General features: G+C 31.1%; 2 protein-coding genes across 2 annotated transcripts; one reads left to right on the plus strand and one right to left on the minus strand.

The window, feature by feature from the left end:
• The first annotated feature begins 469 nt into the window (after positions 1 to 469).
• Positions 470 to 1,632, plus strand: LOC111198551 (chlorophyll a-b binding protein 3, chloroplastic). The gene is made up of 3 exons (XM_022693253.2): positions 470 to 729; positions 839 to 1,000; positions 1,065 to 1,632. The coding sequence occupies exons 1-3, from the start codon at positions 604 to 606 to the stop codon at positions 1,572 to 1,574; spliced, it is 798 nt and encodes a 265-aa protein (XP_022548974.1). The 5' UTR covers positions 470 to 603; the 3' UTR covers positions 1,575 to 1,632.
• LOC111201417 (myosin-2) lies at positions 1,440 to 8,016 on the minus strand. Its single transcript, XM_048742808.1, has 23 exons — positions 7,759 to 8,016; positions 7,049 to 7,597; positions 6,766 to 6,867; positions 6,525 to 6,668; positions 6,281 to 6,431; positions 6,137 to 6,164; positions 5,883 to 6,051; positions 5,732 to 5,795; positions 5,599 to 5,612; positions 5,424 to 5,508; positions 5,175 to 5,278; positions 4,946 to 5,084; positions 4,749 to 4,867; positions 4,505 to 4,657; positions 4,317 to 4,406; positions 4,156 to 4,233; positions 3,865 to 4,023; positions 3,572 to 3,757; positions 3,149 to 3,490; positions 2,820 to 3,063; positions 2,616 to 2,731; positions 2,331 to 2,543; positions 1,440 to 2,246 (listed from the first exon to the last, which is right to left on the minus strand). Exons 2-23 carry the CDS (start codon positions 7,499 to 7,501, stop codon positions 1,782 to 1,784), a joined length of 3,618 nt encoding a protein of 1,205 aa, XP_048598765.1. The 5' UTR covers positions 7,502 to 7,597; positions 7,759 to 8,016; the 3' UTR covers positions 1,440 to 1,781.
• Positions 8,017 to 23,637: the final 15,621 nt, after the last annotated feature.

A 23,637-nucleotide genomic window follows, 5' to 3' on the forward strand; every position in this document is an offset into this window, starting at 1 on the left:
TATATAAGAATATTCAATGGCCAAAAGACAAAAGATGCGGTTTAATCTTTCAGGTATATTACTCTGAATTTATATACAATCACTCTATATAGTCTATCTTGCATCATTAACTGCCAAGCTTTTTAGTTCAAAAAAATAAAATAAAAATTGCCAAACTTTTGGAGCTAACAAAGGCTTGATTTATTTTGCTTTATGCAAGTCTGAAATGTCTGAAGAACTAGCGGACATTTGAGCGAGTATAATTTAATAAGTTGAATAATATGCTTGTCAAACTAAATGTATAATCCAAAGACAAGGGGAAGACGCAGTTACTTTTTTTTTCGTAAAAAGGTTAAAAATTTAAGGGGAAAAGACAAAAAAACAAAATATGGATAAAAAAAGAGATTGAGTTAGAGATTCTTCAAATCCAAAACTGTTTCCTGATTGGCTAATCCCAACATCTAACTCTATCAATATCCCATATCTGATTCTCCCGTGTCTTCTCATCCACAAAACACTCACTTTAAAACTCAAACTCCCTTAGATCAATTCTCCACCAAACAGCAAAGAAGAAGAACAACACCACAGAGAGAAAACAAACGTTCAAAATCCTAGAGAGACTCAATGGCTTCAACATTCATGAGCTCAAGCAGTGTTTTGACCCCAACACCATTTCTTGGACAGACTAAAGGCTCCACCTTCAACCCTCTTCGTGATGCTGTCTCTCTCGGATCTCCCAAGTACACTATGGTTTGTTTCTTTTTGTCATCAATCTCTTGTTTAAGTTTAAGAGTTTAATCTATTATGCTGTTAAGTTGGTGTCTGATTTTCTTTTATTTTTTAAACTTGACATGTGAAGGGAAATGATCTTTGGTACGGACCAGACAGAGTTAAGTACCTAGGACCGTTTTCCGTCCAAACCCCGTCTTACCTCACCGGAGAGTTTCCCGGCGACTATGGTTGGGACACCGCCGGTTTATCCGCAGACCCTGAAGCCTTTGCCAAGAACAGAGCTCTTGAGGTTAGACTCTTAACTCTCACTCACTCAATTGGGTAAACACTAATCACTAATCGCCATGTTACAGGTGATCCATGGGAGATGGGCAATGTTGGGAGCATTAGGTTGCATAACCCCTGAAGTTCTTCAGAAATGGGTCCGTGTGGACTTCAAAGAGCCGGTCTGGTTCAAAGCCGGTTCACAAATCTTCTCTGAAGGCGGTTTGGACTACTTGGGCAACCCAAACCTAGTCCACGCCCAAAGCATTTTAGCCGTCCTTGGCTTCCAAGTTATCCTAATGGGATTAGTTGAAGGTTTCCGCATCAACGGTCTTGATGGTGTTGGTGAAGGCAATGACTTGTACCCGGGCGGGCAATACTTTGACCCGCTGGGTCTCGCGGATGACCCGGTTACTTTCGCCGAGCTTAAGGTGAAGGAAATCAAGAATGGAAGGTTGGCTATGTTCTCAATGTTTGGCTTCTTTGTTCAAGCCATTGTTACAGGAAAGGGTCCTTTAGAGAATCTCCTTGACCATCTTGATAACCCTGTTGCTAACAATGCTTGGGCTTTTGCAACAAAGTTTGTACCTGGTGCTTGATTTCTTTTAAGTCTTAATGTAATGCTTTGAAATGATATGAACATAACCTTTCTTGTTCCTCTGCAAATTACAACACTCTATTTGCTATGCACAGAAAAAAAAAGAGTTCCAAAACAAATACATGTATCTCAGCTGAATCTACAATGATCTGGTGATTGTGTTTTACTAATACAACAAACAAACCCTAAGCGAGTGGTGGAAAACCCCTTAGCCTCTTTTGCCCCACCATTTCCGATGACGACCTTTATCACTATGGAGTCTTGCTTTAGTCTCTCTTAATCTAGCTTTGTAATCTTTCTTCCATGTCTCAAATCTTAGCTTCAATCTCTTGAACTCATCTTCTGGATGTTGCTGCCCGTTTGGAGTTGCCTGCGGTCCACCTTTCACCTCCACAATAGCTCTAGCATCTTCGTCGAAATTGAGTCTCCTTTGATCAAACTCTCTTGCTAGATGATTAACCGCGTTCAAACTTCCGTTGAGTTCCCTGATTCTGAGTTCTGGAGTGTTCCCGTTGCTGAACTTAGTTGTGGGAGTTCTCACTCCGGGAGTTCCAGTAGACATTGTGTCCTCCGAGTCATAGCCGAAAGGTGACATCGATGCGTCTTGTCTTCCTCCTGCTTGACCTGTATTGTTTTCTGTAGCTAGACTCTTTCGAGCAGCAGCAAGACTCATCTGAGAGAAAAAGGAAACATTTCTTAATCTTTATTTTATGTTTGTGTCTTGAATCAGTCAAGGATGAGGTCCTGAGGAACTAACCTGCAACGATGACATTTGTTTTTGCCAAGTGTCCTCCATCGACTTCATCTTTATTTCATACTCTGACCATCTCTCCTCAAATTGTCTCAACTGATCTCTCAATGCTGTGTTTTCTTCTTCCTTCTGCACTAAAGCTTCTTCAGATTTCAAAACCCGCTTCTGGAGATCAGACATAGCTGATTGTTGAACTTGGAACCGCTCTACCGGCAAATCCTACATCACAAACGAGAGAGTGTTATAGTGTTTGATTCAGAAGTGTACAATTTTTCTTTTGATAGTAAGTACCTTGTCTTCTGAAACCCTCCTGCCTCCTTTCCTCTTTGATTTAGTCGTCACATCGACAAGTTCTTTCTGTCTTTGCATACTGTTGAATCTTTTCCGAGACAACCATCCACGGACCGCTGCAAGAGAGATAAAAGAATGATGAGCATTAAGATCCATATATTCCACATTGGATAACCTAAATTTTTAGTTCAGCAAATAAGATACCAGATTGCAAGTTTATGACTGCAGTCAACTCTCCTGCACTAGCTTCAGAAACAGACACCGCATGGATCTTTGCTTTAGTATCAAACATTCTTCTACCATTTTCACCTCGTACATATGACTGAAGTACCAATGCTCCGTTTCTCATATTTTGGAAGTATTCACGAGACAGGCGACCACGGAGATGCTTTTGTAAGCCCACTATGCCTTGAAGAACTTTCTTTCTCCTATCTTCAAAGACACCAATCTGTGAAAAAATTGAATTTGAAGCGCATAAGAATTGTGTAAAATCAGGAAACAGCCTCTAAATCTCTGCGTAAAGAGTTACTCACTTGCCCAGTTCGTAGGTACAGTTTTGTATACCCAACTTGATACATCTCAGGATGAACATCGTACTGTTTCAGAACAGCGATTGATACGCTCAAAGGATCCTGAGAAACCTTTTTGTCTGACAATAAGAAGCCATATCTTCCTGCAAACTCTTGATGTGTCAAACGTGTTGGATATCCAGATCTTGATATTCTAACAACCTCCAACACGCCACAACATCTAAGCTGTTGTAGGACAAGATCCTCTTCATAAACTCTGGGAAGCTGCTTCGAATTTGGCTTTATGCATCTAATGAAGTGAGGGGTTGTGTTTTCCAACTTGTTCATCAACTTGAAAAGTTGACCCTGTAAAGAGATAAATAACCATATGAGGATGCAACGTGAGTTGAGAAAGATTGCAAAACTGCATCATTCAAGCCTCTTTACCTTGAACTTAGTCCCGACAGTTTGATTTGTGGAGTCTGATAACATAAGCGGCTTCTGAGATTTGCCACGCATTTTAGTAGAAAACAATTTCAGCAACTGGCAGTCGCATGATGATAAAAGATTGATAAGATCAGCAGGCAACGGATCCCTGTTCTTTTCCAAAAAACCATTTGTATCGTAGAGAACCTGCAAACAAAAAAAAAAAATTCAAAGAACAACCCCCATAAGTACAAGAAAAGCTGTACACAATCAGGATGTAGAGACTGGTTTTTGATCTAAGGGGATCAACTGACCTCTCCAGCATAATGATTAACTCTGAAGGCTCGACCTCTCTCTCCTTTGAAGCAAGAGTTGGTCTTCAAATGTTGCTTGAGCTTGTTTGCAAAGGTCAAATCAGTTGCTTTCGGAAAATTTGATTCCTCGTCTAGTAGGGTCAATAAACCAATGGGTTTCTGCACAGGCAAGACATATGCAAGAGATTACTTTTTTAAAACATGCAGAAAACGTCCTTATAACATAGAGCAAACTAGTAACATATCTCTTTCCTTCTTGAAGCAAATAAAACAAAAGTGGACACTGATTACCTTTTCAATTAGATCTAAGCACTCTTGATTGTCTACAAATTCGACCTTGGTCCAATCAATTCCATCCTCTTCATATTCCTGAACAGAGAAGAACAATATTGAATGGAACAGTATAGCAGAAAGCACACACTATCATATCATTTTAGACCAAAACAAATCACCTCTTGTTCAAGTTTAAATAAATGCCGGTTGAAGTGTTGCTGCAACCTTTCATTTGCATAGTTTATACAGAATTGTTCAAAGCTATTATTCTGAAACCAAAGAGAAACAAATCATCGTCTCAGGAGTCAGGAGTTCAAAGAGAACGATAGTAATAAGAAATCTAAAACAATGTATGGGTACTACTAACCTTAAATGATTCAAACCCATATATATCAAGGATGCTTATAGATCTCCCTGTGAGTGATTTACCGACTTCTAATGCAATGTTTATTTGCTCAACAAGCCAGTCGAAAAGGCTTGCATAAATAAATTTTGCTATTCCATCCCTCATGTTCGTTGCCTGCAGGTAAAAACAGTCCAGAAATTTATACAGTACCTTATGATCGATGTACATGTATATAAGAATCAAGCTTATGACTATTAGACGGTACCTGCCGCAACGTCAGTTTTTTTGAAATACAATCTGTACCAGCTTGAAGTTTACGGGTAGACAAAACCACCATAAGCTCTTCTGAGTTGCACCCCATTAACATAGCGGCATTGGTGACAGCTGTAAGAAATAGCAGCCAAGTGTCAAGAAAGCATCACCAAGTCACTGTTTTTGATGAATTAAGATAAGAGATTCTACCTTCATCTGCGACCACCTCCACATGATTTTCGTTGTCAGTAACTCGGAAAGATACATTCCCTAGCCACAACACCGCCGCAAGCAATGCAAATACACGCTCCTGATGTTCTTTAGGGATTTGAACAATGTCAAAAGCTTCCTACAAAAGAAGAGAAAAACCATAATAAAACTTTGGCATCTTAACCATGGAATCAGAAGCAAGCAGGGGAAAAAAAAACAGAAAGATTACAAGTAGCTTGCGAAATTTCTGAGCATCATCAACACGGTCGATGGTCAAGCAATCACTCTGGTTTAGGTAAGTATACTCACTTGCTGTTTTAAGCTTCAACCTCTCTACAAAAAAAAAATCATTGTAACAATAGTTTAGCCACAAGACAAAGTATGCAAATATTTGAAGTCTGTCTGTATTTCTATTTCAGCAAGGCATTTCTAAAGAACGATAAAGAGTGTTAAATTTCGGAGATTTCAGTTATGTTACCTTTGAGAACAGGCGAAGCACCTGCACAAAACTCATAAAATATGTGGTAGGATCTTTCGCCATTGCACAGCTGAACCACTCTTGACTGGTCAAAGGATACTACTACCAGTTAGTGACCGATGGCTGAGTAGTGAAAGCCAGATGAAAAAGGATTCTCAATGGAAACAAAAGTTACCTTCTCTAGCAGAACTGTGCGCATTTACCAAAGAGTAGTTATGCAAAACATGGAGAAGAAGACAAAAGAAACAAGTGAGCTCCCAATACATACAATATGATAAACAATGTATGTATGCTTAGATTATACTCACAAGTTTCAAGTTTGGCTCCACATATCTTTCCCATTGCACTAAAATGAATTTCTATGAGTTTACCCTGCGCCAGTTAAGATCTAATGTTCAACTTCTCTATTAACATGATAATAACTTGACAAAATACGGAATGGAGAAAACTACAACTCACAAATCTGCTAGAGTTAGCATTTCTTGATGTTTTAGAATTTCCAAAGGCTTCGAGAATGCAAGTTGTCTTGAGGATTTCATACTCTACTCCACAGCTGCCTCCACCAAGAGCTGCCAAATACTGCATTGCAAATTTCGCAGTCTCAGTTTTCCCAGCACCACTTTCTCCACTGCATAAACATTTTTGATGTAAATACCAGAAAAAAACACCTCACGTATACAAAATAATCCAGAAATATACAAAGCTACGCGTACCTTATAATTATAGACTGGTTCTTCTCTTCTGCATGTAGAAAGGTTCAAAATGTAAGTGCCAGATTGCTCAGTGGAAGACCGATTAGGATTACTGAAGTCATGTAAATACAAAAAAAAAGCGTGATTATAAATGTGTCCCCTCACCTCTCATCATCTCATCATAAGCTGCACCTGCCACAGCATATACATGAGGAGCATCCACATCCTTCTTCTGATAAGCTGAGATGAAATCATCTCCGTATATGTCAACGTTCTTGAACGGATTGACCGCAATCAACACTGGTCCTGCTTTGCTCTACGGGAAAGGAAAAAAAACGCCAAGTTAGCTATGAAAAATCACAAGAAATCAAAAGAGTAAAAGAATTATTTGCAGTAGTAAACAACTCACATAAATAACGTCTTGCGAGTATCTGACACGAAGGTTAAAAAGAACAGAAGGTTCATTTAAATAGCTAAGCTGTATAAGGTTTTCAACACCTTCCAGAATATCTGGGTTTGCAGGAAAGAGATCTTCAGTAGACACTTCCACAACCTTTGGTAGCAACAAAAACCACAAGATTTGGATAGTCAGAAGGCAGAAACTTTTCAGTTTCATATGGAAAGTGCAACAAGGTAACAAATAAACTTACATTTGCAGTGGACAACATAACAAGAGACGTATCAGCAGCAGTAGACTGTATCTTCCCCAGCTGCCACTGCCCATTTGCAACCCGGCACCAAACTCGAAGTTTCTGGAACACAAAACGAAACAAAGTTCTAGATCTCATTTCTTAGGTAGAAAAGTAATCACAACTAGGACACCTAAATCTCACTGCTCAAGTTACACTAAAGACTCATTCCTGATCTCTCATCCCTAACCTCTGACTCTGAGATGAACACTCCCTTGGAGATAAAATTCAAAAATCAATTTACCTTTTTAATGAAATAGTCAACATTATCGTTCCACTCAGGTTTCTGCTCCTCCACCGGACTAACCTTAGCAGTTACCTTCACAACTTCCTCTTCATCCTCCTCCTTCTCTGCAGCGTAAGGAGACTCAGAGCTAGGACCAGTCCTCCTCATCTTCTTGCTTCCGAAACTCTTCCTCTTAACTCTTAAATCCTTCTCTTTCCGCCTCTTCCCTTCCGCTTCAGGCTGCCTAGAAGAAGCAACACTCCCGTTCTGATTCTGATCTTCAATGACACTAGAAACACTAAAGTTGGCCGGAAGCGAGCGGCGAGCGGAGGGAAGACGAGCCCTGGAGGTAGGGCGAGAAGGAAGCGCCGGAGGGATGTCTCGAGGCTGCTGTTGGCACTCATCTTTCTGCCGGAGAGACTCGAGCATCTCCTCTAGCGAGCTTTTCGCTAGCGACGCAGATAACATCATTTGGAGTCTTTTAATCGACAAGCACGCTTCATAAACCCTAAATTTCACAAACAGGTGCAGTGAACGAGGAACGTCGTTTGGGGAAACAAACACAGCCTATTTAATAATAAACAAACAACATTTCAGATATTCAGCGCAGAATCTCTCAAGAGAAATTCAAAATCTCGAGGGCTCCTCCATTTCTGGTAAGAGATTTGGAAATAAAATATAAAAATAAAATAAAACAGATTTTGACTAAACGGGAGATCAACAAAAACCTGGTCCCTTGCACGAAGGATGAAGAGAAAATGATTTGAAAAGCGGAGCACACGAATCGTTTCCTGAGGTAAACCCTAATATTCTCTTCTTCTTCCTCTTCTGAGAAAATGATGATTTTTTTCTCTGCAACTTTTGCTGCTTTTTCTATTGGAAAGAGCAATGAAATAAATCCTCTCTTCTTCTTCTTCGACCAACAAACTAATTTCAAATTTTTTCCGTTTTTTTTTTTTTTTGGTTGTTCAGACAAAAGATGGTCCAATTTGAATTATATTAATGACTTGATTAAATATTTATATATTCGTAAGAACGTTGGTCGCGAAAATAACGTTGCCGCTGTCATCTGCATCACACAGAACGCTCTTGTCATAAAAGAATGTACCCTATGTTGTTCAAAAAAAAAAAGGAATCCCCCTTCACACTGAAGTAACTGGATCTTCAACAAATCAATCCTTATGGTAGTTAACTTAATATCAAATCCATAACATCCCGACTTATGATATATGAAAAGAACTAAATGGATTGATTTGGCTACATATGTCACCAAAGTGCGATTACCTTTTCCGCCGCACATCCGTTTAGAACTCCAGAGTTAAACGTGCTTGAGATGAAGCAGTAGAATGATGGATAACCTATCGGAAAGTGATTTGTGATACTGTGTGAGTACGGGGAAAGATCATGTGATAATTGTAAGGTCAGTAAATAAGACTTTCGGATCTTTAAAAATTAACGCACTGTCCGTCAGATGGAATGAGATCCACGGGCCAAGTGAACGGGCGTGGATGGCCCATTAGTTGTGAGCTGTCGGAACGTTACAAAATCATTAACTATGAGGCCTCTTCGTCAAATAGATACTTAGGAATTTTTTTACTAATTAAGTTAATAAAATTAAAAGACTCATTTATAACTTGACATTTTCTGTTGGTCTAATTTTTCTTTTAATTTTTAATTAATATGTTAATTATATTAAATTTATAATGTATTATGAAAAACTTACCTTAGAGCTTACTTCAATGCTGATATTTATTCTAAACATCTACTACATATTTTCATCTATAGATGACTTCCCGTTGATAGATAGATCGTTAATCAAATTTATGTCTAAGTTAACCAAATTCATAAACTTTATCATATCACTGGTTTTGTTTTATGTTATTATAAAAAAATATTAAAATTACTACTTTGTTTTCTATTTTTAATTTAAAATATATTTGATTAAAATTGCTTTAAGTTTTATTTTTGTAACTTAATTTAAAATTATTCATATCTTTTATTTTCTTCATTGTTCTTTTATATTTTGATCATCTAACTGCTAACCACAAAATACACCTAATAATTAACTAAGGCGACCTGTTAAAAGAAAATAATGTACTTATTTTGAAACACTAATCCTTTAATTATTTAATAAGTAATAACCATAAAAAGCTTCGTAGTGGATTTTTTTTCTACTTAACTTTTAGTTTTCTAACACTAATATCCTGATTTTTCTCAAACAAAATCTTAAGCTTTATGTTTTAATATGTATGTCCATTTACTTTGTCTTATTTTTCAAAAGGTAGTTAATTATTTTATTTTATTTTGTATTCAAAGCTCAAGCCCAGTCTAAGGCTCTGAATGGTGACTGCGGTTTGAGCGATGAGGAACAAGCGGTTCAACTGTAGTACGGTTTTAACAGTTATAAAAATGTATAGATATATAGTATATGTAGAGATTTTTGTTACTGTTAACTGCGGGGCGGAGCGGGACGATATGCACCATTCGAAGCCTTAAAAGTTAAAACATTAAAACCAAAAGTAATGATCCATGATTATCTAAAACTGGAAATACAAATATACTAATTTCGTGAGCATGAATAGACGTTGACACAGAGATTTAATATTTGAAATAGATCCACAAATGACAAAAAGTCAAAAAGTATTTGTTATAGAGCGTGACACGTTGGAGGAAAGATTAATGGTTGTTAAGGTTTTGCTTTATCAGAACTTGCCGATAACACCCTTGAATCAAGGCACTCACGTACATCTATTCAAGTCTCTCAACTCCAACTACCCTCTCGACTCTTCTCCACAAACTTTAATTTGCAAATATTTTTTCTTTATTGCAATATTTCCCGGTGGACCGATTGCCAACCCCGCAGCAGTGTTTTGAAACCCGTGGATCCACGGTCGATCTGGTAAACTCGATAATTCAAAATGTAATTCAGTTAGGTTTTAAAAAAAAAATCATTATCCAAAAACTTGATAAAACTCGCAAAACTCTGTTAAAACTTAAAATCCAAGTCTGGTTGAATCACTGGTTAAACCAGTAAGTAGCTTTTACATTTTTTTCTTAAACTTTTTTATTACGTTAGTAAAATATATTTTTATTTAAAATTAAAATTAGGTTTTAAGGTTCTATTATTACTTATAATGAATTAGAAAATGTTCTTGTTGAAAGTATCCCATAAATGAAAAGTGACCCATAAAATCTTGAAGGTACTTTTAAAATTTTCACTGAATTTTCTGATGTTTTATCATACATAATATCCATTAAACTATTTTATTTCTGACTTTAAAATTTGATAAAGATTACACTAAGGTATCCGAAGAAAATAAAGTAAACGATGATAAAGAGAATCAAAATCAATTGATGTGATTTGATATTAATTTATTTTTGTTATGGTCAATCTATTACCATTGATGTTTTATGTTTGGTTTATTTTTGATTTAAAATTTAATTTTATTATCATATTAGACATTTAAATACTTATGAAATTTTGATATTTTATTATATGTCACAACTCTTAATTTATTACAAAAATTGTTAAATTATATAAATTATTTTTGGTATTTTGTACGTGAAATTAAAATAAAATAAAGAAAAAAAAATAATTGTCTATATACTTTTAAAATGTAAAATATCTTTTATATTTTTCAATAACTAATATAGTCATATATAATAATAATAATTAATTTATTAACTTGCAATTCACATGTGGTCGACCCAGTACTCTAGTGACTCGGAGAGTTGTCCGGTACGATATCAGGGTTGGATTTAAAAACATTGTCCCACGGAGACCGGGACTCAAACCTAACATCTTTATCTTTAGGACAAAATAATAGAAACAATATATCCGGGTAATTTTTCAAAAGTTAGTTATGTAATTATGTTAAGTTCATATTTCATGCAATTAAATTAAGAAGATGTTAACTTATTACAAATGACAATAAAAGTACATAATATTAATATATTATTATATCTACAAAAATTTGCATTGTCTATCATAACTTACACAATTTAAATATAGATTAAAAACATAAGGATGATACTAATATAAATGATTAGGGTATAGTTCTTGGTCAATATTCACAAATTTACAACCCTAAGTTTTTGATTGAATATTATGCTACCATATCTTTGAAAAATCTCAGTCTATATAATTGCACAGTATTTTCTTTGGAAGATTACATTCATATTGGTATTTACTTTGATGACTGAGTAAATAGTGTCTAGCTCTCAAATACAAAGTCCATATGTAGAATCTCCATAAAGTAATATTCGAGAAATTAATAAATGCGATAAATTAATAAATTTTATCGGTTTTGAATTAGACCAATGTAAAATATATTACAGTTCGACAAGACAATAAGATAATATTTTTCTTTAAAAAAATGTTAATATATAATCTCAAAATAGACATAAATTAATAATTAATGTATATCAGTTTATATAAATGTAAAATATATATTGTATAGTTTATTTTTATTCATAGTGAAGTCTATATTTAATTTTCTTAACATTTCTAAATACATGCCTGATGTTATTTTGTCATTTTACACTTAAAATGTATTTAAATTTAAGGTAAATATTTTTTATACATCAAATAATAAAATAAAAACAACATAAAATTTGTATTCTTACAATTGAATCACTACATATACTGTAAAATCAAGTGTTCTACTTATTTTTTACATCAAAATATACTTTAAATTTTAAAATTCTTAAAAAATACAATCTTATGTGAATTAATAACTCTGTAAATTAATAAAATATTAGTATTGTATATCAATAATTTATGCCACATATGCACAATAATAGAGTTTTGTAGATAAATTATTTTTATTATTAAATGAACAAAGTATAAACGTGGCTTCCGCTAATCTAGCAATGAAAGAGCACTAAGATGTCGCACTGAAGCTTTATACCTATAACAATAACGAGAAATTAATGTTTCAGACAATTATTTTTTCATTAATTGGTCACCTTATTAATTTGACCAGACCACGAATCATTTCTTAAACACTAATGATGTTTTAATTAAAAAATGGTTGCACATTAGATGCAAACCTTTAGAGCACCGTCAGTTTAAGCTCAGAATAGTAACTTTAGAGCATCGTCAGTTTAGGCTCTGAATGGTAACAATGAATTGAACGGTGCGGGACAAGCGAATTGAACAGTGCACTATGGTTTAACTGCGGTTTATATAAGAGAAACGCATGATGTATAACAATTGGGGTCATCTAGAATAAGCGGTTCAAAATAAATTATAAATGGTAACATGTATAATAAATAGTATAACTGCATGATTCGTATAAAAAAATAAACAGTGATACTAATATAATTTTTAAAAATCTAAATTTTATTTTAAAATTGTTTTATATAATCAAATATGAAATTTAATATGCTATTACTGAGATTTTAATTAATTTATAAAAAATGATATATATGAAAAAACTTTACAAATCATATTCAAACATTTTCTCCTCTAAAATATTGTATTTTCAAATTGCAAAACTAAAACTAGGCATGGGCACAATCTATAACCAAAACGAACCAAACCGAACCAAACCGAAAAACAAGGTTCGGTTTGAGTTAGGATCCTATCAATTAAACTAGTGGATCCTGTATTTTTAGAACATGAAAGCTGAAACCGAACCAAAAACCGAACTGAACCGAACCAAAAACCAAACTAAACCAAACTAAATCAAACCAAAAACCGAATAGGTCCCTGAATTTGTTTGTTTCAAAGGTCCCTGAATTTCTATAATATAGTTTATATAATTATAAATATGAACTATATTATAATATTTAAAGAACTATAATAAATTATTCTTTATAATAATTATATATTTTTTTATAAATATTAACTATATTATAATTTTTTCCTGGAAGTGAAAAAATTATTCTTTATAATAAATATATCAAATTATCAATGATCAATATGCATGGAGAATCAATGATCAATACAATTTTCTTACAATTTCGCAGAAAATCAGAATATCATATTTTTGAAAAAAATCTCAAAAGATAAGAAATTAAGAAAATTCGAACATGTATACAATGTATACAATAGAAACTATGCCATACAATATTATCATTTTAATGTTATTTATTATTATCTGACATTGTCAACTACTCCCCCCATTTTATTAAGATAGACATTTTAGAGAAAAAAAATTGTTTCACAAAGATATATTTTTTATCTTTTTCTATGAAAAAATTGTAAACTTCAAAAATATTAATTGACTTTATTGAATTACTATTTGTTAAAAATTATTAAAAATTAAAAATTGCAGAAAATGATATATTTATTATGGCAGTTTAATGTGTTTTTTTTTTAATTTATGTGAACATACTAAAAAGTATATCTTTATAAAATGGAGGGAGTATATGATTTCATTTCTTGAAAAAAAATGAAAATAGAGTAATTTTGTAGCTTTAAAATTCGTGAAACAGCTTTTATACTAAAGTGTCTCTACAAATACTTTTAAAAAGAGGTGGAATTTTATGTTAAAATGTTGTAGCCTTGTAGTTTCCTTGAGAGGTTATTGGAAATAACTACTTTTTTTTAACTTTTATTGGAAATAACTTGGAATATAAAGAAATATAAATTGGGGCGAACGATATTGACAACACCGGAACGATCACACCATAGTTTAATTGCCAAAACAACTGAAATGTTAAATCAGCTATGAGTTATCCTATCGTTTTCAGGATCATGTCTCATTACATGTACTTTTAATAGGTCAGGTAGATCCAACTACAAAAAAAAAACTGAAAAAGAGATACATAACACATATGATCGTATTTATATGAATTTTATTTCATAGTAAGTTGGTAACCAAAGGAAAAGAAACATCTAGTAAACAAAACCAATTTATGACATTTTTAATGAAAAACCAAATTATGACATAAATCTACATGATGGTAATGACTACTAGTAATACTTTGTTAAAACTATTAATACTAGTTAGACTAAATAGATGTGTAGTCTAGGCAATAAGTTAAATGTGTAGCTGTCCTCCAGTAATTGGATGCTCCTGCTTTCCTCTTTCGAGCTCTAGACCACCCACAACGGTATATTTTGAGGGTCCTTATCACATAATCCTAGACTAATTGGAATAAAATAATATTAACAAAGTTCAGTTTGGTAAGGAGCAGTCCTAAATTAAGAGGTTTTAAGGAGCAAATCCTTAGTGACATGGCAAGCTCTTTTCCGATCATCATCGGAACTAACGTCTTCCGATCACTTATAGAAACCACTTTTAAAACTCATTAAAAGATTAGAATTGCTATAGAAATTTGAATTTTTTTTTAAAAAAAATTAACTTATAGAAACCACTTTTAAAATTGATTAAAAGATTAGAATTGCTATAGAAACTTGAAAAAAAAAATAACTTATAGAAAGCACTTTTAAAACTCATTAAAAGATTATAATTGCTGTAGAAACTTGAAAAAAAAATAACTTATAGAAACCACTTTTAGAACTCATTAAAATATTAGAATTGCTATAGAACATTGAAAAAAAAATTAAAAAAAAATAACTTATAGAAACCACTTTTAAAATTTCTATTAAATCATGTTATAAATAAAAAAAATTAATTTCACTTTTTAAAAAAAATATAATTTTTTATTAATAAGGATTCCAAAAGTGAGATTCGCCATTGGACTTACATATTGGATTAGAGTCCTTAACTATTAACAAAAAAAAATAGTAAACTAAGCCTAAGGATTCCATAGTGAACCTCACCATTGCGAATGCTCTTAGATTTTGTATTATAGCTTGTGTTTAGTTTCACTATTTTACCTCTGCTACTAGTTCTCACATGTAATCTCTGTCAAAAACAGAAAAGTTGGAAATATAATCTTTACATTTTACCGAAAAAAAAAAGTTAAATGCTTAGCATCATTGAGGATGGTGGAGAGTAATATCTAAAATTCTAAATATATCTTCTGACATATTCACAAGGGAATGTCCTCATTTACACTCATGTCTCTTCATGTCTATCCCGATCCTTTTGTCCTAAAGTCACCAACATTCTTCCTTTTTTCCTTGTTTTGTTGTTCTTGTTGTGCTCGTGTTCGAAAACGTAATTAACTCAGCCTAACAATTAATTTATTGCAAACAGTTACCAGTGGATTTAAGACCTTTAATCATTACGGACATGTGGTGATGGTTGAAGCCGTACGGCGTCTGTGTACAGTCGCATAGTCGGTGACTCGATATACGTGACTGTGTGAATGTTGTAGAACCATTGACGGGTTTATGGCAAATACTGAGATTAATATAGTAGAAGACAGAAGTGACCCTTTCAAAAAAGAAAAGAAAAGTAGAAGTGGTTAAATAAAAATATAGAATCTCAATAAATTAATATTTGATAAATTAATAAATTTTGCAAGTCGTAACTTGTATCAGTTTAAAATTTGACACAAATCGATAAAATAATAAGATCATATTTTTTTAGAAAATTCTATGTAAATATATGGTCCCATTAAATTTATAAATTAATAATTTTGTTTTTTTTAAATAAGCAAGAACCTATTATTATATTTTTCATTTTATATTCACAACGGTATTACCATTATATTTTCTTAACACTTAATATATTTTTGATGAGATTTAGTAATATTATATTTAAAACCACATTTAAATTTTATGCAATACATATTATATACACCAAATAATATAATAAAATTAATACAAATGTCAAATACAAAAAATAACAATTAATATCTATAAGCTAAAATCAAATATTTTTATTATCTCGGAATGAATATATCTTAAAATAAAAAGCTTAAATAAGGGAATTTTTGTAAATTAGTATCTCTATAAATTAATAAAATTTTAAAATCCCAACATTATTAATGTATAGAGGTTTTACTGTATATTGGTAAGTTTATTGTTCTTATACTGATCTGAGATTAGAGTGATTTAATTAGGGTTTCCATAGTGTGAACTATTAATTTAATTAGGGTTCTCACATGCAGTATATGTCTATATTAACTAGAGTAATAAAATATGAACTTTTTACATTGTTTTTTTTGAACTTTTACATCTATATTATTAAAACTGAAGTAGCTTTTGGTATTGTTTGGAACTTGGATAACAATATAAATGAGAATTTCTGAAAACATAGATATCAGTATAAAAAAAGTATAGTGTCCTTTAATAATTTCACTTGTAGAACTAACCTTATTTTCAACATCTTTATTACATCTTTTATTTCCTTATTTTCATTCATCTTAACTACTTTATTAATTATATTACTTTAACAATACATGACATCATTAATTATATTACAATATAACAATATTGTAGATTTTTATTTATTAGTTAAGTAACATTAACTTTGTATCAATTATAAAATCGAAATGTAAAATAATCGGGTTTTGCAAATGGTTAAAATTTGTTTTAGTTTATTTTACTATTTTCTCTTAATTTTAATTGGTGAAAAATTACGTATCCAAACACATAATTCAAAGATATAGTTTATGTGAACAAAATAATAACTTAAATCAAATAATAAAACATATTACATATATTGTCACTTAATTTTTCACACCATATAACTATTTTACTAAATAAAAAAATCTATTTAATTTAATTTAGCTAAACACATAGAAAGAGTTTTTTTTTTTTAATTTGTTTATAGAATCAGTTAGACATGGACACTCAGGTACCATTCAGGTATGGATTGTTTCTTTTGGGTATCAATTTTTTGAGTTTGAAATTAGACTCTGTTTGGATATTATAAATTTATGTGTAGGTTTCGAGTGGGATCCTCCCGGAATTAGATGGTTCGGTTTTGATGTTTAGGAACCTAAAAATATCAAAATAACAAATGTATCTAAAACGGATTCGAAATATTTGTGCCAAAAATAACTATATTACCCGATTCAATCTTAATCTTTTATAGATAATTAATTATATGACAACATATCTAAAATATATAACACTAATCATGAAAAATAAATATTAATTTATAAAACTAAAATAACCAATATCCGGACGGACGCAAGCTCTAGTTGTTGATTATGTTCACGGAGGAGACAAGGGTTTTACACAGTAGACGGGTTACTTACATATATTGAAGTTCGCCAAGCTAGTATATGTATTCACATGCCATGTTGCAGTCGGAAATACAGTACGAAAAAGCATTTATCTGGATTGTTCACTATCTTAATGATTTACTCTATTTGTTATAACGTCAATTTGTTTTATTGCTTTAATAAAAATTGCCAAACGCAAACCCCCAAATTGCCCACTATTTTGTGTTCCTTGCAATTATCCCCTAAACTAATTGGCTAGTACGTACCCCCATGCTTATTTCACCTAGTAGAAGTTAATGGATGATTAAATAATTACTTATGTGGTTGTAGTTGATATTATATATATATAGTTAATGTTTATATGCCTAACTGGACTAATTTCAATTATGCATGATTATGCAAGTATGAATTAACGTCTTAGCTATTGATCCACTACACCAAAACAGTAATGACCAAAAATGTCTGAAAGTAATTATTTAAATCAGACAATAGAGTATCAGTAATGTTTCTACGCAGATCAATATATAATTTCAAAGAAGTTATTTCAAAACAAAAAAAAAATCAAAGAAGGAACGATTCGAAGACAAAATCATAATAGAAATCAAAGCTATGATCACGTTATACGCATCATATGCTCACTATCACATTCATATGCTACATGTGAGCTCAAGATTTTAGCGTTGAACGTTTCTGGTTTTGATATCAAATATATGATAATTCTTGAACTTCTTAGAACCAACACGTCGTAATAGATTAAGGAAGAAACGTATGTTTGTAGTTTGTATCGTTCCAGTTAATATGATTTAAAAAGGGCCGTCCCAACAAAGCAAAGCAAAACTTAAAAACTAAGAGAGAGGAGAGAGAAGTAACTTTTTCTCTTTGATCTCTCCATCTCCGCCGACTAAACCCTAGTTTTTTCACCTGAATCTTGTTCGAAGAGGCCGGCGGCAGCCTTGGCTGTCGGCCTCCTCCACTTGTTAGTTGTAGCTTGCCTCAACCATATCCACCACGTTTCAGAATCACTGTCTCCTCCTTCTTGTCTCTAGGTTCTGGATTTTTGTCACTACAAATCTAATCGGAAGTTTGGTGAGTGCCTCTCTTCCCTGGAACTTAGTCGAGGTCGAGACGGTCTCGTGAATCATGGTGGCCTTGCCTTTCCGCCTCTCCAAACCGCCAGCGTTAGATCTGGGTCAGATCTAAGCCCAAGCCATCGTGAATAGTTTGGAAGCGTCACTGCCTCTCCTCTCATCACGTCCGACTTGCCTCCTGGTGGTATGTCAGTCGCGTAGATCCAAGGCGCGTAGAGCCTCTCCTCAGGATTTGTTCCTCTGAGAGCGGCGGAGTGGTGGTTCTCCGCTGAGAGCCTCTTCTCTTAGCTTCAAGTATCAGCTTCCATGGTAATATCTGTTGTTGCTCTGTTTCTCTCTGTTGTGCTTTGATGGTTGATGCTCAGGGTCCTTGAGGACAGACCCATTGTGTCTCTAAAAACCACGCCGGAAGAGACTTGCTTTTGATGGATTTTGCCTGTTTTTGAGAAGTCGTATGGCTTCTCCCAATCTTCAACTCCGTCTACAAGCTCCGGCTGCTCCTCTTTCGAGTGTGAGCTCTCCGAGAGGCTTCTGGTTTTGGTTTCAACGGAGCGTACCTCAGCCTGCACCGGAGTGGATTGCCTGGCCCTCTGTCGTCGCGGCTGAGAGAATCTGTGGAGTCTTCCTAAGCCTGCACCGGAGTGGTAGCTGCCTCTCCGTCGTCGCGGCAAAGAAACTCTTTGGATTTCCTCTAAGGTAAACCGACTCTGCATAGCCTTCTCCTCGTCACCATTATTGGTACCTGGAAGCGCTTGTAAGGAACCTTTGCTGATGTTTGATGCTTAACTGATAGGTCAAAGTCTTGTTCTCTTGATCAAACTTGTGATCTTAATTAGATGTTTAGGGTTTTTATTTTTTTGCGGCCCTTTTCATCTGAATGGCTTAGTTGCATATTTTGATTGCAATTCCTTGTAATCAGACCTTCATTATCTTGTTAATGATATTTACCTTTTAGCAAAAAAAAAAATACACTCTCCACAATCCATTATCCATGCATATCTTAAAAAAGGTCCCCACGAATCGATGTCGACCACAACTTTTATTTTTAATACTTGCGAGTGATGTTTGCAAGAAAGTAGAAACCTAAAGTGGGCCAAAGTGTCTTTTGTAAATTTGGTTTTGTTGCAAAGTTTGGTAAGACCAGCTAAATAGAAAATGACAATTGATTTATATGCTTTAAATATTACTTACTTAAAGTATCAATGGTGCATCAAAATGAGGAAAAACATAAAAAAATATGGAAAATCTATTTCTAATGGTATTTTATTTTGAGGGAAAAAAATGAGGATATGAATAGTATTTCCTCAAATTTGAGGGAACACTATTCACAACCTCATTTTGATGTCAAACTTTTTTTATTTACATAATGTTCATTTATTTTTGACAATTTTTATTTTATGCATAAACAAAACATTAAGAGCTTGATTGGTTTCCCCGCTACCACCCGCAAACGCAGCTTTTGCGGTTGGTAGCGGTTGACAGCGTTTCGAAATAATCATACAAACCGCTACAAATCGCTTCAAACCGCTCCGAACCTCTTAAAATCAAAAGCTGGTTCCAGCTAGCGTTTGCGGTTGCGGGCGGTTGCGGGAAGATAATTTTTTTTTCTTTTTCTTTAAAAACCATATAAATACAAAAATAAAAATATTCAATAATTTTTTTAAAATGGAATTATAAAAATACTAAAATATATCTATTATATTTTAATTAATATTATAAAATTTTAAAATAAAAATATTTTCTATAATTTTAAAAATTTAAAACTATAACTTTGAAAATATAATTTACATATTTATTATAATATTATAATTTTTGATATTTTTATAATTATATAAAATGTAAATATTATTAATTTATTATTTAACCGCTGCTGTATTTGGTAGTTAACCAGTCATAAGTATCCCGCAAACGCACCAATTTCTAACCGCAGAACCAGTCGTACAAATCTCTTAAAACCGCTAGAAACCGCAACCACCCGCATCCGCAAACGCCCGCAGCCGCAACCGCAACCGCTGCGTTTGAACCAGTCAGACCCTTAACACTAAACATAAGTTTAATAACTTTATATCCAATATGTATATACTGATTAATCTTCTTGAAATATAATTACCAATAATAAGTTATTAAAATATAATATATAATTTTATAAATTATAATATATAATTAAAATAAAATAAAATAAAAAACAATACTATTGAGATACGTAACTAATACAAAGTGGACAAATATAATAATAGTATTGTTTAAGTAAAATTCTACTATTACTTTGTATGTTGTAATGTAATTTTATTAATGTAATAAATATTTGTTTTTTATAAAAAGTTTGGTTAAATTGTAAAATTTAAAAATAGATGAGTATAGTCTAAAATCTTATAAAATAAAGGTGTTATTTGCAATAAATAAGAAGTTGAAAATGAATATATTAAGAATTGAAGGAGAAAATGAAGAGAATTATTGGAGCAAATCACAATCTTATTTTGAGAGAAAAAATGAGGGAAACTATCGGAGATGGTACTTTATATGCTTTAAATATTACTTACTTGATACTATAAAGTCACTCATTGCGCGATGTGATATCAATAAAATTTATATATTGTTTTCTTGGCAATTACAATTATAAAGTAACGGAAAAAAATAGTGAAAACATCTAGGCCTTTCCAAGTTGTTAGGTTGTTTCGTAGGCTTTTAAACACAAAAGTTTAGGCCCGTGAAAGAATCATCCCAACACTCGATTAGTACATGCGATCTCCAGGTTGAGAGTGACGTAGGGTTTAAGATAAGATAGAAAGAGGGACTGGACACATAATTTTTTTGGCCCCTCAAAAGATTTAGCCCATCAGCAGTGAAGGTCGCAAGTCAATCTTATATATTAAAACAGAAGTCACAACCTTGATTCATGTGTGATTTTAAAAAAAAAGGACCTAATGGACCTATTCATAAAAATTCATACTACATTTTAATTCAGACTAATAATAAATAAAATTTTTAAAATATTTTAATCATAATATCTTTTCATTTAAAATATAAATATATTTATTTTAAAATTCTAACAAATCTGTTTAAAAAGATTTTTACAAGATCTTCATTTTCGAAACTATATTTAAATATTTTCACTAATTTCGAAATTATTTTAAAATATTATTATACATTAATATATTCAGTTATATAAAATGAAAAATAAAAAAAATCTATAATATTTTATTTATTATATAATCATAATCAATCATATTAAAATAAAATTATTATATTGAGCTAAATATAATAAAATTGTATTAAATTTATATATTTTATTTTCTTAATTATAAAATATTTATGTTCAAAAATAAAATCTAATATGTTGGTAAGATGGGTTAACATTATCAAACTATATAATACATGTATAAAAATTAACATGTATTTCTTTAAAGTTAATAATATAAAATCTTTGTAACTACTTTAATCATAATATATTTTCATTTTAAATATAATATATATTTATATATTTTATTATATTTTAAAAATTCTAATAAATCTGTGTAAAAATATTTAAAAAATAACTTAATGTATTTTAAGTTATTGTTTAGAAATGAAAATAAATAAAATATATCCTATTTTATCTACTTTTATAGTCATGATCATGTTAAAATATAATTATTATACTAAAATAAATATAATAAAATTATATTCAATTGATAAATTTATAAATTTTATTTTCATAAATATAAACTATTTATTTTAAATATAATATGATGATAGAACGGCTTAAAATTAACAAACTATACTCCCTCCGTTCGTTTTTAAATGACGTTTTGGAATTGATATCTTGTTCCAATATAAATGACGTTTTCCAGAAAACTAGGTAAAATGTGATGATAATGACTGTTTTTACCCTTAATATTATTCTTATTAGTTAACAAATTCAACTTACGTAAGAATACGTCAATTAATGAATGAGGATAGTCAAGTAATTGTATAAGCTATCTTGTTTTAAGTGAAAAGTGTAAAACGTCATTTAAAAACGGACAGAGGGAGTATAATACATGTCTAAAAATTAACATATCTTATACTTTTATATATACAATAATAAATTATCTAAAATGAATAAGCATAAAAATATTGGTAAAAAGAAATCCAGTTTTGAAATACGGGTCAAAATTTAGTATAAATTAAATATAAAATAATTTTTAAATATATTTTCTCATCTAATATATTAAAACAGAAGTCATGACTTCTTTTCATGTGTGATTTTTTTTAGTTTGGACAATTCCTAGAAAATATCATATTTTACATAAGTTCATTATTATATCTTTTAATATCTTTATCTTTTTAATTGAAATACAAATTAAAATATTTAAAATGTTGTAACAAAATCTTTTTAAAATCTTCTTAGAATCTTTTTAAATTTAATTTCGAAAATTAGATAGTTTAATTTAAATTATCATAAAATATAATTAGAAATTAAAATTGAATATAGTTTTGATTTATAAACGAAAATTTAAATAAAATAAAATTAATTAATTTCAAAAATAAATTTACTCATAATGTTTAAATATTTTTTTAGAAATAAATATTTATTTCTATTTTAATTTTTTCAAATTTGTTTTCTAATAAAATGAAAATCATGATTTTTTGATGAATGATATTTTTATTTGGACCATCATTTAAATTTTCTATTAGATGTATATCACTAATGGTAATTTTTTTTTGTAAACTATCACTAATGGTAATATATATAATATTTTTAACTACTTTAATCATAATATCTTTTATATCTTTTAATTTTTTTAAAAACATTTAAAATTCTAACAAATCTCTTGAAAAAGATTATAATAAGATCTTAATTTTCATAAATTGAATATAATTATTTTCAACTAATTTTGTAATTAGTAATGAAATGTTACTAAAAGAATAAAATTATATCCTATTTTATCGATTTTATAATAATATCTATCATTTAAAAATAAAAATGTTATATTGAACAAAATATGATAAAATTATTTTAAATTGATAAGTTAACATATTTTATTTTCATAAATATATAATATTTATGCTAAAAATATAATATATTGGTAGAACGGGTTAATATTAGTAAACTATATAATGCATGTATAAAAATTTAACTTATCTTAAACGTTTTTAATATACAGTAATTTATTATATAAAATTAATAAACATTAAAAAATTACTAAAAAAATCTAGCGATTTGAATTACGGATCATGATTATAATAAATTAAATACAAAATTATTTGCATATATGTTGTTTCATGCATTAAAAAATTTAGTTTAGTAATCAAACTCAAATTCAATAGGATAAATATATAATAAGCAACATATATATGTGATGATTTTAATTTACAGCATGAAAAGTATAAAATTATTATATTTGGCATAATTATACAAACATTTAAATATATGAGTAACATTAAAAATATATAATAATTATGTAAAACAAATATCTATATATATAAATGCGAAAATATATACCCGCACGGTTGTGCGGGTAG

This window comes from Brassica napus, chromosome A10 (assembly GCF_020379485.1).
Source record: "Brassica napus cultivar Da-Ae chromosome A10, Da-Ae, whole genome shotgun sequence".
In the NCBI taxonomy this organism is placed as follows: Eukaryota; Viridiplantae; Streptophyta; class Magnoliopsida; order Brassicales; family Brassicaceae; genus Brassica; species Brassica napus.